General features: G+C 41.0%; 1 protein-coding gene across 7 annotated transcripts in view; it reads right to left on the reverse strand.

The window, feature by feature from the left end:
• DOCK2 (dedicator of cytokinesis 2) overlaps window positions 1-20,571 on the reverse strand; it is a 412,101-nt gene that overhangs the window by 218,346 nt on the left and 173,184 nt on the right. For all 7 annotated transcript variants that reach the window (XR_006605414.1, XM_004737633.3, XM_004737634.3 and 4 more), the window contains exon 27: window positions 16,508-16,603. Coding sequence is in view for 6 of the 7 variants with exons in the window: in XM_004737633.3 (XP_004737690.1) it covers window positions 16,508-16,603 (96 nt within the window). In the remaining variant the exon portion in view is untranslated. The remainder of the gene's footprint in view (window positions 1-16,507; window positions 16,604-20,571) is intronic.

The raw sequence follows: 20,571 nt of genomic DNA on the forward strand, positions 1-20,571 counted from the left end.
TGCAGCCAGCATCACCTTGATCCCAAAACCAGACAAGGATCCCATCAAAAAAGAGAACTACAGACCAATATCCTTGATGAACACAGATGGGAAAATTCTCACCAAAATACTAGCCAATAGTATTCAACAGTACATTAAAAGGATTATTCACCACGACCAAGTGGGATTTATTCCAGGGCTGCAAGCTTGGTTCAACATCCGCAAATCAATTAATGTCATAAATACATTAATAAAAGAAAGAACAAGAGCCATATGATACTCTCAATAGATGCTGAAAAGGCATTTGACAAAGTACAGCAACCCTTCCTGACCAAAACTCTTCAAAGTGTAGAGATAGAGGGCACATACCTCAATATTATCAAAGCCATCTATGAAAAACCCACTGCAAATATTCTCAATGGAGAAAAACTGAAAGCTTTTCTGCTAAAGTCAGGAACATGGCAGGGATGTCCATTATCACCACTGCTATTCAACATAGTACTAGAAGTCCTAGCCTCAGCAATCAGACAACAAAAGGAAAATAAAGGCATCCAAATCAGCAAAGAAGAAGTCAATCTATCACTCTTTGCAGATGATATGATACTCTATGTGGAAAACCCAAAAGACTCCACTCCAAAACTGCTAGAACTTATACAGCAATTCAGTAAAGTGTCAGGATATAAAATCAATACACAGAAACCAGTTGCATTTCTCTACACCAACAAGATAGAAGAAAGAGAAATTAAGGAGTCCATCCCATTTACAATTGCACCCAAAACTATAAGATACCTAGGAATAAACCTAACCAAAGAGGCTAAGAATCTATACTCAGAAAACTATAAAGTACTCATGAAAGAAATTGAGGAAGACACAAAGAAATGGAAAAATGTTCCATGCTCCTGGATTGGAAGAATAAATATTGTGAAAATGTCTATGCTACCTAAAGCAATCTACACATTTAATGCAATTCCTGTCAAAGTACCATCCATCTTTTTCAAAGAAATGGAACAAATAACCCTAAAATTTATATGGAACCAGAAAAGACCTCAAATGGCCAAAGGAATATTGAAAAAGAAAGCCAAAGTTGGTGGCATCACAATTCTGGACTTCAAGCTGTATTACAAAGCTGTCATCATCAAGACAGCATGGTACTGGCACAAAAACAGACACATAGATCAATGGAACAGAATAGAGAGCCCAGAAAAAGACCTTCAACTCTATGGTCAATTCATCTTCGACAAAGCAGGAAAGAATGTCCAATGGAAAAAAGACAGCCTCTTCAATAAATGGTGTTGGGAAAATTGGACATCCAATTGCAGAAAAATGAAATTGGACCATTTCCTTACACCACACACGAAAATAGACTCAAAATGGATGAAGGACCTCAATGTGAGAAAGGACTCCATCAAAATCCTTGAGGAGAACACAGGCAGCAACCTCTTCTTCCTCAACCGCAGCAACGTCTTCCTAGGAACATTGCCAAAGGTAAGGGAAGCAAAGACAAAAATGAACTATTGGGATTTCATCAAGATCAAAAGCTTTTGCACAGCAAAGGAAACAGTGAACAAAACCAAAAGACAACTTACAGAATGGGAGAAGAAATTTGCAAATGACATATCATATAAAGGGCTAGTGTCCAAAATCTATAAAGAACTTAGCAAACTTGGGGCGCCTGGGTGGCTCAGTGGGTTAATCCTCTGCCTTCGGCTCAGGTCATGATCTCAGGGTCCTGGGATCGAGCCCCACATCGGGCTCTCTGCTCCGCAGGGGGCCTGCTTCCTCCTCTCTGCCTGTGTCTCAGCCTACTTGTGATCCCTGTCTGTCAAATAAATAAATAAAATCTTTAAAAAAAAAATAACTTAGCAAACTCAACACCCAAAGAACAAATAATCCAATCAAGAAATGGCAGAAGACATGAACAGACATTTCTGCAAAGAAGACATCCAGATGGCCAACAGACACATGAAAAAGTGCTCCATTATCACTCGGCATCAGGGAAATACAAATCAAAAGCACAATGAGATATCACCTCACACCAGTCAGAATGGCTAAAATTAACAAGTCAGGAAATGACAGATGCTGGCGAGGATGTGGAGAAAGGGGAACCCTCCTACACTGTTGGTGGGAATGCAAGCTGGTGCAACCTCTCTGGAAAACAACATGGAGGTTCCTCAAAATGTTGAAAATAGAACCCTATGACCCAGCAATTGCACTACTGGGTATTTACCCTAAAGATACAAATGTAGTGATCCGAAGGGGCACGTGCACCCAAATGTTTACAGCAGCAATGTCTACAATAGCCAAACTATAGAAAGAACTTAGATGTCCATCAACAGATGAATGGATAAAGAAGAGGTGGTATATATACACAATGGAATACTATGCAGCCATCAAAAGAAATGAAATCTTGCCATTTGCGATGACGTGGATGGAACTAGAGGGTATCATGCTTAGCGAAATAAGTCAATTGGAGAAAGACAACTATCATATGATCTCCCTGATATGAGGAAGTGGTGATGCAACATGGGGGGTTAAGGGGGATAGGAGAAGAATCAATGAAACAAGATGGGATTGGGAGGAAGACAAACCATAAGTGACTCTTAATCTCACAAAACAAACAAACTGAGGGTTTCTAGGGGGAGGGAGTTTGAGAGAGGGGGGTGGGGTTATGGACATTGGGGAGGGTATATGCTATGGTGAGTGCTATGACGTGTGTAAACCGTGCGATTCACAGACCTGTACCCGTGGGGATAAAAATACATTATATGTTTATAGAAAATAAATTTTTTTTCTTTTTTTTTTTTTAATTTGAGAGACAGTGAGAGAGAGCATGAGAGGCGAGAAGGTCAGAGGGAGAAGCAGACTCCCCATGGAGCTGGGAGCCTGATGTGGGACTCGATCCTGGGACTCCGGGACCATGACCTGAGCCAAAGGCGGTTGCTTAACCAACTGAGCCACCCAGGTGCCCCATAGAAAATAAATTTTTTTAAAAAATGGGCTGTTATTAAATGCTTTCCTTCCATTAAATGATTTGTTTCAAGGTAGTTTACAATTACCCCCATTTTCCAGGAGAATAATTGAGACTTGGAAGAATATAAGTAATGTGTCCAAGTCTATTAGTATGAGGTGGTGAAGGCTGGAGTTCCTTCAAGGTCTACCAAACTTGGGAGCTTGGGCTCTTACCTCCTATGGCAGACAGCAAGTTGCAATTTAAATGTCACCTCCTCTCTGTAACTTTTTCTGATCATCCCCCGCCCCTGCCATGGGATTAGTCACTCCGTCCTCCGAGTACTCATGGCACTTTGAACAGGCTGCTGCTTATATTATCTTGACATTTCTTTTGTCAATCTCTCATGCACATATCCACCAGGGAGCAAAGTTCTGGGGACAGAAATTGTCATCTCCATCTCTATAGCCTTTTTGGTGTTTATCACATTGCCCAAGATCCTATAAATGCTTCGTATATATTTGTTGAATGAACTGGGAGAAAATATGAAAACGAAAATGTTAAGAGAAAAAATAGTCTATGGTAGAGAGACCAGAACAAGGCCAGGAGTTCTGACTTCTGCTTCTGATTTTCTGCACAATTTTGAACAAGTACTTTCACCTCCATCCCCGACATCTGTCTTTAAAATGAAACCATCTGCCTTTCTGGCTTCCCAGGCTGGTTAGAAGAAAAGTAAAATTATATACATGAAAATGCTTCACTAAGTTTGACTATCTCATTAATTCCTATTTTTAAAGAAATAGTGTTTGAGGGGTTTTTTTTCCCCTGATTATAAAAGGAAAGCAAAATCATTTTAGAAAAAGTGAAGTTACAGAAATGTACAAATCATGTGTTGCTTAAGCAGAAGATATGGACATAATTTTAGATTCAGAGCAGGGTCCTCATGCCTGACCTCTGAAGATCCAGAGCTTCTGATGTGGGGCCTCATGTGTTCCCCTCCCTGGCCTTCAGGGTCCCTGATGACTTTCTTGCCATTGTTAGGGTCCTCTGGCCCTTTTTCTATATTTAAGACATAGAATTTCCTCATGTTATTAAAAAATCATAAACAATAATTAACGGCTATGCAAATGCATCATTATATGAATGTAGCATAAATCTAGAAAAGGGGGCTTTGATCTTGAGGGGTCATTTGACAGAATTGATTTCTTTGAGTCTCTTTAGAAGGCCAGTGTACCAGACAGAAGAAGATGGACCAGACCCCTGTAGGAGAAGTCTGCTACACTGGAGGTTATCCCAACTGGGCTTTTCATGGGGCAGCTCCAGTCCCTCAACAACAATCCCCACAGGGAAGGACACTCTGTGATGGAATTTCTCCTAGTCTGGGACTCAAGCCTTTGTAGCAGACATATGGTGGCCAGTTTCATCTCAAGGGGGCTTTATTCACAGCCCAGCTATAGCAATAGCTCAAAAATACTTCCCAAATCCAGGAGAGATCCCAAGCCAGGGCCACAGAGTAGTTTGTCATCTGAGTCACAACACTTGTGTCAAAGTGAGAGGAGACTCCAGCACAAAGGAGAATAATAATGGTTCTTATTTACCAAAGTCCTGCTAGGTGGGTGCATAGGGTGCTATGAGCTTTACACATACTTTTTTAATTCAATCCAATCCTTGTAGTGGGACTGACAGGTCCTAACTATTATTAACACTATTTTACAGATAAGGGCAATGAGGAGGAGAGCTGTGAAGTGAAGAGACTTCCTATCCCTGGAATAAGACCTTCTTACTCCTTAAGGACCCAGGTCTCAGCTAGCAAAAGCCTTTCAAACTCCAGATCTTGTGCCCCAATTCCACAGCCTTAAAAAGCCATGTTAGGCACGAGGGTGCTCAATAGCTAAATGGCAGACATTCTAAAGTTTCCAAAGTTCCCCAAGGACAAGAAAAGGCTGACCTCTCTTCTAGTGCCAGATAATAGTACAGGGGATACATTGAAGTCTAACCTTTAATAACACACTTGAAATAACTTGTTCAAAATCAGATCTGCCCAGCTCCACTTACAGAAGGTGAAAGACACTGAGATATTTGGAGTAATTTCATTAGGATGATGATGTACCAGTCATGCATTTCCTAAGTACTCATCTTGCAGTTCCCAAACTCAGTCTCTGCCCCTGCCTCTCTGGATGATGACAAGAGCAGCATAGGAAACATGCTGCTGGCCAGTGGAGGCCTCAACACAGTCACCAGCTTTTTCAGGGTTTCAGCTCACCTCCCATGTAGAACCACAAGGCATGTGTCCTGGCACCATGTGCAAGACTGTCATGGCGGCAGCAGCAATGGTAGTGTGCTTATCATCTAGGTCCCGTCTGATCGCAGAGCAGAGGTCTGCTGGACTGGGCAGACCAGGGATCATGCAGTACCTGTTTTAACAAATTTAGAAACTAATATTTCCCCCTAATTCCCACATCTGTGGCACATCATGGAACAGAAGGAAGGTTTGGAGAATGAAACCAGCTCTTTTTATGCCCCAGCTCTGAAACTTTAATTTGTCTGAAAGAATTCTACCACATAGGGCTAGTAAATTATTTGGGAATTTTATATAAAAAATCTTTATATAAAAGTTCGACATGAAACAAATTTTCTCTCATCTTATTTTTTAAATCAGAATTCTTTTAAAGCTAGACATTAATCTGTACTTTCAATTAGTGTGTTCTTTCCATTCATTCACTCCCATAGCTTAGATAAATGCCTGCCACCTGCCAACCCTAGGCCTACAGACAGGAACCCCAAAGATCATGGGATACAGTCCCCTTCCTCAAGAATCTTGGTCTACTGTGGAACATAGATAGGTAAAAGAAAATTCCATTATGATATGGTAACGCTGTAATTGAAAAATGGACAAAGAACAATGAGGTCACTGAAGAAAGATGATCTTGAAGAATGAGGGAAGATTTCAGAGACTGTGAGATGGAGATAAGACAAGAAATGCTGCTCCTGGGGCACCTGGGTGGCTCAGTGGTTTAAGCCTCTGCCTTCAGCTCAGTTCATGATCTCAGGGTTCTGGGATCAAGCCCCGCATCAGGCTCTCTGCTTGGCAGGGAGCCTGCTTCCCTTCCTCTCTCTCTCTCTGCCTGCCTCTCTGCCTACTTGTGATCTCTCTCTCTCTCTGTCAAATAAATATTTAAAAAAAAAAAAAAGAATTGCTGCTCCCTCTTACAAACCCCTAACCCTCTCTACCTATCCAAAATTTTCATGCCATTCAAGAACTAGACCAAGTTACATGAAGTCTACCTTAATAACTGCCTTCTGTGCACACGTTATGGGTTCCTTGGATGATGAGATTCTTTTTTTTTTTTTTTTGCATATATATTTTAGGCCATGTACTCCTTGGCATGCAACTGCCAAAATGCTTATTAAAACAAAGCCTCCTCACCTACAGGACATAAGCACCCTCTGCATGACCAGATCAAACAGCAACCAAGTTACCCCAACCCAATGATGCTACTTCTTTTTTACCAACTGGAATTTCAAGTCTCTTGTGTAATGTTTATTTTCTTTCTTAACCTGATCTCCCCCTAACACAGTCTTTTCATCTTTCTCAAGTTTTATCTCAGAAAAATAATGTCCTGGGCATACAATGAACTGCTTAAAATGGTAGCTTCAAACTCTGTAGACTTGGATTTGGACTCTATCTTCCTCCTTCTCAAGTATGTGATGTTGGACAAGAGGCTTAAACCCTAGGACCACTGTTTCCTTTCTGGGAGGGGATCATAATTTCTGTCAACCTCACAGATTAAATGTGATAATATCCTCAAAGTGCCATCTCTGCCACACCACAGAGTAAGCACCCTAGAAACGTTCATTGTGATTATCACTGACATATGCATCCCTTGAAGAAAACAAATACATCCTTCCCCCAATTCTTTCCATTTGGTCCAGTTATTCAATAACAGTTCTCTCTCCTCTCTTACCTCCTAATGTAATCATGCCATAAGGGTGATAATAGTAACAATGTTAAGGAAAAGAATGATGGTTTGTATGTAAATAAAATAAATAGCAGAAATCTTCCACTCCCTCAGAGGGATTCAACCGAGGGATTCATCAAGGATGTCAGGGACCCGGTGTTTCCTGTAGATCCAGACCTGATGAAGACATTGTTCTGTAGAGCTAAGAGGAATGTTCTCATGACAGTATGATAAGTATGTGAGGCAGGTTCAGGCTGAAGCGAGCAGAGGGGTCCCAACTTACATGAGTGAAACATGGGTCAAGATGTGCCTCTGGGGCCAAGACATGAAGGAGAAAGAGGTATTTACAAGGAGGTTTTGTAAAGACGGGTAAGAGGAGCATATTCTAGACAGAGGGAATGTCATCCAAATGCCATTTGGAAATGGAATGGAATGCAATGCAAAGGAGAAAAGGAACATTCTGTAATTAACAGAGCAGTTCCATCGAGTTAGCACCAGAGTGGGAGGTAAAGAGTACAGGGGAAAGAGGTGGGCCATTATACTGGGCACACTGAAGGCCATGGTGAGCAGCTGGACCTTTATCTTTGGCCACTATAGGGCCATTGATGCTTTCTCACCAGAAAGTTCTACTTTATAAGACCACATGGGCTACAGTGTGAAGAATTCAAAAGGGACAAAGAGGAGACAGCATGTCTTGTTTGCAGCTGCAGCAGTGGCAGCAGTGAGAAATAGTCATGGGCAGAAATGGGTTGGTGGCATGGGTGGTGGAGGGAAGCTTTGGATTTGAGAGGCCTTTAGACCTAGAACTTGGCAGTCTGCTCAAGAGCACAGGGACAAACTGCACACAAAAGGAGAAGGAGGTGTGTGATAATTTTGCATCTCCATTCTAGCTTTGTTTTCTGTTTAACCTGGTGTTTCATAAATACCAACTCTCAAGGTTCTTATTCTGATTTTACAGGTTCCCAGAATTGAGGAGATCAACCCTAAAGATATCATTGTCATTACCAAGCCACCAAAATTCAGTGCCATTTCAGAGGTTTCTGAAAGTTGCCACGTAGGTCATCTCATCAGACTGCATGGTCTTGGCAGAGTAGCAGCTGAGGCAAAGTGGTTTATTATCACCTTTAAAATATTTGATGCCCAAAGAACAACTTAGGGTCATAGGAGTACACAATATGCTATTTAAAAGGAGGAACTTTGTAAACAGTTTTGCCTGAGTTCAAATCTTGGTTCTTCCACTCATAAGTTGCATGATTATAGGCAAGTTATACAACCTCTCTGTGCCTCAGTTATCTCATCTATAAAATATGAGTACTTTTACATCTGTAAAATATGAGGGTTAAGAAGTAAGACACATAGGGTGCTTAGTTCTCTGACTGGAATACAGACTATTTGCTCAATATGTGACAGCTTTATTAGAAATACTGTTTATTAACAAAGTGTTGGGTTGCTGAGTGAATGTCATGAGTCAACCAACCATTTCTGGCTTGGAACTGCACACCCGCCTGTCCTAGACTGTCGCCTGCTTTCCATGGGGCAGAGTTGGGTGGAGTTGGCATTAACTGTCCTGCTGTGGCCCCTGCCCAAGCATTCTGGAGTCTGTGGGCTCAAAGTATGTCAGAGAGTGGTCATGTGGGTGGGCCATTTGCCATTTGGAAAGTGAAGTCAGAGCTTTAAAAGCCTGACTCATGCATGACTCAGATGTTTTTGTTTTGTCTTGTTTTGTTAAGATTTTATTTATTTATTTGACAGAGAAAGACATAGCAAGAGAGGGAACACAAGCAGCAGGGAGTGGGAAAGGGAGACACAGGTTTCCTGCTGAGCAGGGAACCTGACACAGGGCTGGATCCCAGGACCCTGGGATCATGATTTGAGCTGAAGGCAGACGCTTAATGATTGAGCCGCCCATCTGCCTCTGACTCAGGTGTTTTACGGAGTCTTCAGCGCTACTATGAGGTGAAGCACTGGAGTGGTGGTGATCTCCAGCTTTTTTTTTTCCCCTTTTTGAACAAACTGCTCTGAATTTCCAGAGCTGGCATGAAGCCAACTGCATTTACCTTTATTTAATCACTCAATAGACTCCTCTGCAAAAACCGGGGTAATTAGGCCCAAAATATATCACCCAGAGGCTTATTTTAATTACCCAAAATAAAAGCTAGATCCCAATTTCAACAAAATTACCAGATTGTTTCCCTTCCAAGAATTTCTGGCAGTGTTTAAGTTCCCTGGTTGATTCTCCCTATGAGATTGTCCATCCTCATCACTAAGGAGGCCAGACACTAGGGACAGCCTTCTGTAGAGCAGTCAGCAGTGGAATGCACTGGCCAAGGAAGGTTCCCTGAGCCAGTCCCCTCAGCTACACAAGTGAGCCTAGAAAGTTTTCCTCACACTGCTCCAAGACCAATGGGACAGTGCAACAAACACATGCTCTGATGTCAGACATCCCTGGTTTGCATCCCACCTTGCCACTGGCTGTGTGGCTTTGGCCATGGTGCTTTCATCCTCTGGTGCTCCGTCAGTCTATTCTCCCAAACCATGGGGCGTGTGATGATAGTTACCTGTGAGGACTCAAAGATGTGCTCTATCAGTCAGTAGGGATTTCCAGTCCAACTTTTTTTTTAAATATCTCTGAAGTACAATCAATGCAATGATTGCCACTGTGTTACAGTTTAATTGGTAGCATGTTCTTTTTCTTATGGGCATGTAAAATTATTGTGCATCTTACATTTGATAAAATATGAGATGTAGCACATAGAAATAATTCCCTGGCAAAATGCTAAGTACTCAGATTATTGTAGCTTTTATACCACAGCCTTCTTAAAAGAACCAAAAATAAGTAGAAGAGAATATTGGTTCTACAAGAGCTTTTGGACTGGGCCAGAAAAACACCAATGATTTCGGACAATACATAATATTTGCAAGTACCTTGCATACATCACTATTCTCTAAGCTTATACTTATGACAGACATCCCTAATCAGTACTCCTCCCCCTGAGCTAAGATGTAGTCTCCAAGTCTTCCTCATTGTAGTACTACAGGCTGCCATTACCAACCACCAGAGCTGGCCCATGAAGCAAAATCTGTTTTATGTCCCTGACTCGTGATCTTGGAAGATGTAAAAAGAGAATAGACATTGGCCAAATCAGAAAACTTAGATAGATGAAAAAGATCTCAAGAATGTTAGAGTTCGTCGCACAGAAGAAACCAAGGTCTAGCAGGGTGACATTGGCATAAAGTCACAGAGCCAACTCGACAGAACAAGTATGGAAAATTTCTCCTGTTCACCCTGAAAGACAGAGAGCTAACTGGTGGTTGCCAAGGGGGAGATGGGTAGGGGTATGGGAGAAATATATAAGGGGGATTAAGAGTACATTCACCCTGATGAGCACTGAGAAATATATGGAATTATTGAATCACTGTATTGTACACGAGACACTAATGTAACAAACACTTTAATTATACTCGAATAAAAAAATATTCTCCCATTCTCTCTTATCCAAAATGTCCTTTCTACCAAACTGTGCTGCCTTTCTCATCCTCAAACTCCTTGGTAACTTTAGTAAATAAATGTATATATGATTCATTAAACTCTGGGAAAGAAAGGAGAGGGCTGCAGTCACGTAAAAATATTCTTTTGCTTTTTGTTTTTGTAAATTTTCCTTCTGCTCATTTGTCACCATCAACACTTCATTGTTGAGGCAAGCAATTTACAGAAAAAATCAGGAATAGTTATTTCCAGCAAATGATAATTACAATGTACTATGCACAAGAAGCGATCCGTCCTAGCCCTATGGTTCCTGTAATTTTAATAGCTAATACCTTTTATAATGTTTCTGCTCCTACAAATAAAAAAAAGCAGTTACTTTTTAATCCCACATAATGACATACCAACAACCAGCCACCCCACATCCAGTCGAGGCCTTTTCAGGATTTCAGAAGTACTAGTCATGTCTGGTGTTTGTTGTAAATATTGATTGTTTAATATTCCCAAGCAATGGAAACTGACCAATAAAAATTATATTTGGAAAATTGAAAGTGATGGTTTGAATGGGGCTCTCTCTTGTCAAACTTCAATTTGAAATTAAATTGGGGCCTTCAGCAGTAAGACAGGGACTCCTGACCTCTGAGTAATTGCTTTCCAACTTCATTTTCTTTAATTTGGTGGAGATATTTTTATTCTAAGAAGTGTTGGAAAGGATTTTTTTATGAAAATGAAGCTATAACTTAAGAAAAACCTGGTTTTTTCTTCCTTCTAGTTGAGGCATGTTCCCGTTCCTAGTGAGGTAAGCTTTCTACACACCTCCAGTCCTTCCCACTTGGCCCTCTCATTGTTGTAACTACACCAACACACTAAAGAGTCATTGAGACTAATGATACAGCTTGCAACTTAGAACCTCTGCAAGGCTCCTGGAATCAGCCCAGGCAACAGGAAAAGTATAAAGAGACAATTCCTTGTACTGCTCCCATACTCCCTGAGATAAGGGTTCCTGATATTTAGAAAAAACGTTCTTTGAAGAAGGAAAACATCCGAATCCGAGAGAGAGGCATATACAAATACATGAAGGTACGGAATAACGCAGCATTTCTAGGTATTGTTTCATTCATTCATTTGCTTAACAAACGTTTATTGAGTACCCATGGTATACCAGGTGCACTATTGGCAGCTGATGATAAAAAAGTGAGTAAAACATGGTCCCGACCCTCCAGGGCATCCACGGAATGGAGAGAGTCTGGAACACAGAGACAGAAAATCATAGACTAAGTACAACGAGCCCAGTGACTGAGAATGTCCAGGGGCTCTGAGGGTAAATGGGGGAGCCGGGTGGGGAGGGACTGAAGCCAGATGTGCAGAAAACAGCCTGATTTAGTGGGAGGCCAGAAGGGTAGGCAGGTGAGTAAGAGGGAGCAATCAAGGGCAGCTCTTACAGTTCTAGGAGGTCAGTACCATAAATGGGGGTCCTGAATGAAAGGAGAGTGTGAAGCAGGCTTTAGTGGGCTGGTGATGAGCTGTGTTTGGGACACAGTGAGTCTGAGGTATTTGAGAGACATCCCATCGAAGGAGGTCATGGTTTCCTTGAGAGCACAGACCATGCTACTCATTTCTGAATCTTTGTGCTAAGTATATAAGAGGTTCTCATAAAATAATGAATGAATAAGTCAATGAATATTATGTACAAGAAACATATATGCAAATGCTTTTCATGTGTTATTTCAATTAATTCCCACAGGAACTCTATGAAGAAGGTCTATTATTACCCCAATTTATAGAAAGGCCCAAGCCTTAAAAGTTCTGTGGTATGAGGGAGGAGTTAGTATAGCAATGTCACAGATAGCAACATCTAAAAAGAGAGAGAGAGAGAGAGAGATGGAGAGAGAGAGAGTACACAGAAACATCATTAGTCATAAAGGAAATGCAAATTAAAATCACAATAAGACACCGCTAGAATTGTTATAAATCCATCAGAATTATTACAATCCAAAAGACTGACAATACTAAGTGTTGGTGAGGGTGTAGATAAACTAGAACCCTCATATTGCTTATGGAAATATAAAATGGCCACTATGGAAAACAGCTTGGTATTTCCTTATAAAGTTAGACATATGCTTTCCATATGTCCTAGCAATTCCATTTCTAGATTTCCACACAAAAGAAATCAAAATATGTTCACACAAAATTTGTTATGTTAATATTCACAGCAATGTTATTTATAATAGCCAAAAGTTGGAAACAATTCAAATATCCCTCAACTAGAGAATGGATAAACAAAGTGTGCCATATTCATGCCATATAATACTATTCAGCAATGAAAGGGAATTAAGTACTGGGGCGCCTGGGTGGATCAGTAGGTTAACGCCTCTGCTTTTGGCTCGGGTAGTGATCTCAGGGTCCTGGGATGGAGCCCCGCGTTGGGCTCCTGGGATGGAGCCCCGCGGGGAGCCTGCTTTCCTCTCCCCCCTGCCTGCTTCTCCGCCTACTTGTGATCTCTCTCTCTGTCAAATAAATAAATAAAATCTTTAAAAAAAGAAAGGAATTAAGTACTGATACATCCTAAAATATGGATGAACTTCAAAAAAATGCTAAGAAAAGAAGCAGACATAAAAGACCTCGAATTGCATAATTTCACTTACATGAAATGTCCAAAGAAGGCAAATCTATAGAGACAGAGAGTAAAAGAGTGGTTGCTCAGGGCTGGGGTGGGGATGGAGGGGTAAGGGTGTGATGCAGACAGATTGCAAAGGACAATTTCCGCAATGAAGGTTATGTCGGCAACTGAGTTACCGTCATGGTTGCCCCACTGTAAATTTACTGAAACTCATCTAACTGAATCCTTACAATGGTTAAATTTTAAAGTATGCAAATTTTACTCCAATAAAACTAAAAGTGAGCAAGCAAAGGACAAAAGAGTGTTGTGTGGTTTAGAAGAGGCAAGGAGTGCCTGACCAGGCTTGTGAGATTTGAGTACCACCCAGAGTGGTGCTTTTGTAATAAACCTTGAAGACTAGGTAGGATTTCAACAGACTGAGATGGCATACTAAGGAATTACAGACAAAGCAGCATGAGTGAGAAAATACCAGGCATTTTGAGGCAAGATCCAGACATCCATTTTGGTTTAATATTTGGATGGAGAAAAGTAGATGAAAAAGCTGAGAAATGTGGTTATGGACAGATCACAGAAGCTGAGAATGGTCACAAAACTTAATTTGGTAGAGAGTGGGGACCCACAGAACATTCCAGAGTATGGGAATGTCCTGGCAAAGATTAATGGGACAGCAGTGAGGAATATGTGTTAGCAAGATGAGTAACCAAGGCAGAGCATCAAATGAATGGCTCAGATAAGAGACTGTACTGAATGGGGGCCAAACTATGCTCACTTGCCTGTGTTGATAATACAAAGGGACAGAGAAATGAAATGTACCAGATAGAAAGGAAGATAATAAGACACCAGTTACTTGGCACTTCCTATGATCCGCACACTGTTTTAAAAGATGACTGTTCTAAAGGATAGGCAGAGAGTTAAGACATGCTATATACAGAATGACCCAAATAGATTGATGATCATCTTTAGGTCTGGCTCCAAAGAAAAGGAAGAAAGATTAGAGAGGTCATAAAATGCTTATCTAAGGGGTGTTATGGAAGCCACAGATACAGAAGCTTGTAACCGAGTAAGAAATGGTGATACTTCTAAAGTGGAAGGATTCTAAGTGAGACAAATGACAGAGACCAGCTGTCTGCCCCAGGAAGGCAGGAGCACCTGACAAGCTGGCCCTCTCTATGGATGTCACCACTGCTTTAAATGCACACAGTATACATTAAGTAAACATGCATTGACATGACTGAACAGAACCAAATGGGTCTAAAGAAAATTGTTACACTCCGTTGCTTCTTGGGATCAAATCCTTGCCCAGCTACTTTTTTTAAAATTAGCATATAATGTATTATTTGCCCCAGGGGTACAGGTCTGTGAATCATCAGGCTTACACATTTCACAGCACTCACCATAGAACATACCCTCCCCATTTTCCATAACCCAGCCACCCTAACCCTACCTCTCTCTCCCCAGCAACCCTCAGTTTGTTTTGTGAGATTAAGAGTCTCTTATGGTTTATCTCCCTCCTGATCCCATCTTGTATCATTTTTTCCTTCCCTACTCCCCACAACCCCCTGCCTCTCAAATTCCTCATATCAGAGAGATCATATGTAAATTGTCTTTCTCTGATCGACTTATTTCACTCAGCATAATACCCTCTAGTTCTATCCACATCATTGCAAATGGTAAGATTTTGTTTCTTTTGATGGCTGCATAGTATTCCACTGTACATATATACCACATCTTCTTTATCCATTCATCTGTTGATGGACATTTAGGTTCTTTCCATACTTTGGCTATTGTGGACATTGCTGCTATAAATATTCAGATGTATGTGCCCCTTCAGATCACTACATTTGTATCTTTAGGGTAAATACCCAGTAGTGCTATCGCTGGGTCATAGGGTAGCTCTATTTTCAACCATCTGAGGAACCTCCATACTGTTTTCCAGAGTTTGCCCAGCTATTTTAAAAATACTTTTAAAACACTTAGCACCTTATATTCTGTATCCATGAAGGAGGACTATAGCATATGAACAATCAACATCCTAAACCTAGCTGAGATCCCAAACTGGCTTCCTGAAAGCTGAATCCAGCTGTTCAGGGATCAGAGAATGTTTATAAATATATTTTTATTAGCTGCCAACACCTAAATATCAGAGAATTTCACATTTTCAGTTTCCCTTGAGAATTTGGAAATTGTGGCAACTGTATGGCCCAATTCCAAACAGTGTCAATCAATCACAGCTAAGAAGCACTTGTCCTCACTAAACATTAGCATCCCTGTCTGGTACACTTCATTCACTCATTCGCTCATTCATTCAACAAATATTTATCAAGTACCTACTCTATGCAGGGCACTATTGTAGGGTTTGGAGATATAAATGAATAAAACAGATGAAATCCTTACATCCTGGAGCTCATTATCTCACAAGCAGGGCCAGACAATCAATCAATCAAGGGACATATATATATCTCTATATCTGTATAGAGATCTATATATCTCTATATCTATCTATCTATACACACACACACACACACACACACACACACACATATATATTTCAGGTGGTGATAAATTCTAAGAAACAAAGAAGTAAGGTGCAGAGATGGAAAAAGGACGGAGAGATGTTGGTTATTAAGACAGGGTAATCAGGGCAGGGAAGTGTCTCTAATTAGGTGACACCTGAGCCAAGATCAGATTTACATGAGGAAATAAGCCCTCAGACCTGAGGCGGAGATAGGTCAAACTGAGGGAACAGCAAAAATAATCATGTTTTATGTGTGGTAGAAAAGGGACATAGGGCACTTCAGGCCCTAGTAATGGTTTGGAGTTTATGTTGAGTGAGATGGAAAACCATTCATTGGTGAGTTTAAGCAGAGAAGTGACATAGACAAACATACTTATTTATATTGGTGACTGGCCCCTATAAGCATTGTTTTTGGCCTGTGGCTTAAAGCAACATGATTTAACCCAAAGGTTAAAGGGTTAGAAGTGGACTCTGTCTGGAGAGGGAAAATAATCAGACAATGAGGCAGGAATCACCTGATCTTCAGAATATAGCATTTGTGCAAAAGGCTAACCCAAGCTTAACAGGGTTAAATTAACTAATGTCTGTTAAATTAACAGGGTTAACATACAGTGAATCCACTTAGAAAACCAAACTCACAGGACCCTGAAACTGGACATTGCTTGACTCTAGTCCAAAAGGAAAGGATCTTGGTGGACATGAATGGGGAACATTCTGCCTATCCCACTTATAAAAAGCTTCTCAGTCTTCTGTCTTTACCAGAGACATTTCATCCCCACTGGTACACTCAATTTGGTGGACAAGGCTTAAGTGTTGCTTTATTTCAGTAACTTGAGTTGACTCTCATGTGATCCCAACTCAGACAAAGAAAAAAAAATCTGTTTTACTCCAAAACAAAATAACAATTAGCACTAGGTGTTCAACATGACCTGGTGTTCCAGAAAATCCATTCCTTGACCCTGAACAGTTCAAAATGTTTGACAAGAGGAAGAGATCTACTCACAATCAGAACATGATCCCGTCCCATCGTGATGACCGTCCGGTTCACTGTGCGAAGAAGCTGGACCATGATTTCTTGGATGTGGTGGTAGGTGAAGGCCTGGAACACAGTCAGAGACATCTGTGTGACAACCAGACATTGTATCTGCACACCTCTTCCAAAGGACATACAAAAGCAGTCAGACATGGTGGTCATCAAGGTCACCACCAGTGCCAACATCAGTACCACCATCATCTTCATCGTAGTCATTGTCATCATATCCCCATGGCCATCACCACCTGGCACTGGGTACCAGGAATTTCACTAAATTTTACTAAATCTGTGGCAGAGATTAAGAGCTTACCTCTGGAATCAGAAACTTTTGTTTTAGAATACTAACTACAGAATTATTGTGTTATTGGCTACTTCTCTGAATCTTGGTTTCTTCATTGGTATAACAGTCAGAATCTAACCAGGAATAAGGAGGGAATTTACTGCAGGAAATTGATTATCTGGGTGATGAAAAAGCTGAGTCACAAAGCAAAATAACCTAAGGATTAACAATAGGGGGAAGTCACTATCACCACTGAGCTTAGGAGGAGGCTAAGTTTCTGGAATCCAGGACTGGACTTATATGATGGAAACTATAACCATGGGGGAGCTTATACAGTAGAAACTTCATTATCTATCTTGAGGGAAATCATGGTGAACCTCATTGTAACATTTATAGGGTACTACCCACGTTCAATACAAGTCACTGAACCTTGGGTAGAAATTGCTGGTGCTCTCTTAAATGCTTGAGCATTTGCCATGATGCACAAGGGTTTGGGGCACATTTACAATACCAATTCACTACATTCTCAAATCCTTATACCAGTATACCCTTAAGACACAGAGTTTCATCTATGCACAAATAGGAGGGTGGTCATGGCCAAGTGCAAAGGCCTTGGGGTTTTGAGATCAGCAGCACTAGGTCTGAATTCCAACCCAGCCCTTAATCAGCTGTGTGTTCTCACTTATAAGTTAAACTCTCTGAGCTTCAACTTCATAATCTACAAACTACAGAAGGTTCTCTCACTAGTCTTTCAAGGTTGATGTGAACTTAAAATTAACACATGTAATTCCGAGACAATGTACTTGCTTAATTCCACTACAGGAGATTCTGTGGGTCTGAGAGCCAGCCTGGGCATCAGCAACTTCTGAATTTTACATGGATTATTCTGATGGCTAAGAACCATGACAAAATGCAAAGTGAAGCTCTAGAAATGGAGACTGGAATTTGGGAAAAGACTGTGTCTCCAGAACCCAGCCAGAGTCTGACAAATGAAATACCTAAGAAATGGTAGCTAAAAAGGTAGATAACTACTTACACTCATTCATCAGAACCTCATTAAACTTTGCTGCATTCAACTTGATTGTAGTCTGTCTCTTAATGTAACCAATGAGAGGAAAATAGAGTTTGGGAAGGCCAAGAAAAGAAAGAAAGAAAGAAAGAAAGAAAGAAAGAAAGAAAGAAAGAAAGAAAGAAAGAAAGAAGGAAAGAAAGAAAGAAAGAGGGAAAGAAAGAAAGAGGGAAGGAAGGAAGGAAGAAAATGTGCTTATTGAAAGCCCCCTCGGGCACCTGGGTGGCTCAGTGGGTTAAGCTGCTGCCTTCGGCTCAGGTCATGATCTCAGGGTCCTGGGATCGAGTCCCACATCGGGTTCTCTGCTCAGCAAGGAGCCTGCTTCCTCCTCTCTCTCTCTCTCTCTCTCTCTCTGCCTGCCTCTATGCCTACTTGTGATCTCTCTCTGTCAAATAAATAAATAAAATCTTAAAAAAAAAAAAAAGAAAAAAGAAAAGCCCCCTCTCCTCCCAGTGGGCTCTCAGTGACCACTGCCATCCGAAAATGTATAACTGAGCTTGCTTCCTCTCTCTGCCTCACACTTCTTCTGCACTTGGGCTATAACCCCTGATTCTCCAGCTCCATGGAGCTCCCCGGGAAGCTCACCAGCGAGCCTTCCGTCCCAGCATATTTCAAAGAAACAAGTTCTCATGCTCCATTAAGATCCACCAGACCTCAAGCTCTTGCAAGATTCTCTTGCTAGATTAGGTGAGCTTTCCCACCACCATCCAGCCCTTTCCCAACATCTGTTCAGGGCTAGGGGAAGGAAAAGCTCCCTTCACTTTTCAGCTCCAGGCCAACCTCTCTCCGAACTTCCTTCTCCTTCATTTCTTCAAGCCTTTGTACTGACTTACAATTTCCCATCTTGTACATTACATGACTGTGATGTCTATGTAAGAACTGTAATGCTAACACGTGTGAGTGCTTACTAAATACCTGGCACCTTTCCAAATGCTTTATGTCATCTCACAACAAGATGGGCAATATTATAATCTCCCACACATGAGATGATTTGTTCACTTGTGGAAATAAAAGTCCAGAGAGGTCAAGTACCTTGTCCAGAATCACCCAGCTAGACAGCTAGGGAAAAAGGATTCAGACCCAGCAGTCTGGCTGCAGAGCTGGCTCCTCACCCAGACACACAAGCAGCCTGGACCAGGAACACAGATCTCTGGTTGTTGCTTTGGGGCCTTGTCAGCCTCATCCTATCTCTCAAGTTACATAGAGCTGGACTTCAAGGGAGCCAGCTTCTAACAGCCTTCAGTGGATTCTGATCTTTTCTTTCCCTTTTAGAAAATCTCCAGTGCTGTGTCTTCATGACTCCCTTATCTTCTCTGCATTCCTTTGCAATTTCATCAACCTAAGTCCACTGCAAATTTATATAATGGTTTCCATTTGATGTTATTTTTTTTCCAGGATTACATCTCTTCCTTTACCAACAGAGATAATAAAACCCCTTTTCTCTTGACCTCCTGCTCCCTGCTTCTTTTAAATAGCCATTTCATCTTAGTCCAGAGAGCGGCAATTAGACTGTTCAGGAAGTTTGGTATTTAAAAGTGGAAAACTGTCAAATTCAATTCATTTCACTCTGAAAGCTCCCAATATGAGAGGTTGTACAGCAGAGTGTTTTGGGATCAGAAAAACTTGAGTTTGAATCTCAGTGCTGCTCATTTGAGCTAGGTGACCTTGAGCAAATGACCTTTCTTCTCTGAGTTGCAGTTTATTTATAAAGTGTGGCAAACGGTAGAAACCTCAAAGTGCTGTTTTGAGAAATAAAAGTAATGCAGGTAAATCCCTTGATACTAAGGGTTGGCACATAGTAAGTCCTCAATAAGTGATGGCCGCAACTCATGTCCCACTGGGTCTGCAGCAGCATTCTGCCTGGGCTTACAGATTCTCAGCACGTAGCAGAAAATGCAGTGCAAGGCAATACATAATCTAAACTCTGGTTGATATCGAAATGTCACCCCAAAAATGTATAGCATATATGCAAATGGAAAACTTTCAAGATGATAAACCTGTGCTAAGCAGTAAAAATACAGCCACAAATCACCTGCTGTTAATTGCTCCAGTGCCAGGCAAGTGGAGGGAATCTCTAGGAAAGTGTCTTCTGGGCTCAAACTAAACGGTGGTTTATAATTGAAAAGACAAAGTCAGTCTTCCCATTATGGGCCTTGCAAAGAAATTAATCCATCCAACCTAAACACACTGCAAATAGTAGTGATTTTTCTTTTTTTAATAATTATAGGCTGTGATATCTGGATGGAACTTAGAGTCTCTTCTTTAAGTGAAATATTATGCATAAGCCTGACATATAACATGGTAGAAGGAGAGCTGGAAGAGGGTAAGGGGTGCCTCGTGTCTCACTTAAAGCCCTTTGCCCAGCCCTGGCATGTAGAATGCACCTCAGGACAACTGATCTCCCACAGTGTTTACAGAACAATAAGAGAACATACCACACATGAGATGATTTTATGTAATAATATATAGACACAACATTTTCTAACATTGAATCATATTATGCAAAAGGTGTCCTCTTTTTTCATTTTTTAACCCTCATTTTGATATCAAGTAGAAAAATTTCCCCTTGCTGCTAACATATCTTTATCACCTCTCTATTTCATACAAAGTTCTTTTTTAAACAAAGAAATCCTCAGGTTAGAGCAAACAATGCACAACAGCATCTAATTAGAACTTAATAACATT

This window comes from Mustela putorius, unplaced genomic scaffold (genome assembly GCF_011764305.1).
Source record: "Mustela putorius furo isolate JIRA1106 unplaced genomic scaffold, ASM1176430v1.1 tig00000145_pilon_pilon_pilon, whole genome shotgun sequence".
NCBI classification, from domain to species: domain Eukaryota; kingdom Metazoa; phylum Chordata; class Mammalia; order Carnivora; family Mustelidae; genus Mustela; species Mustela putorius.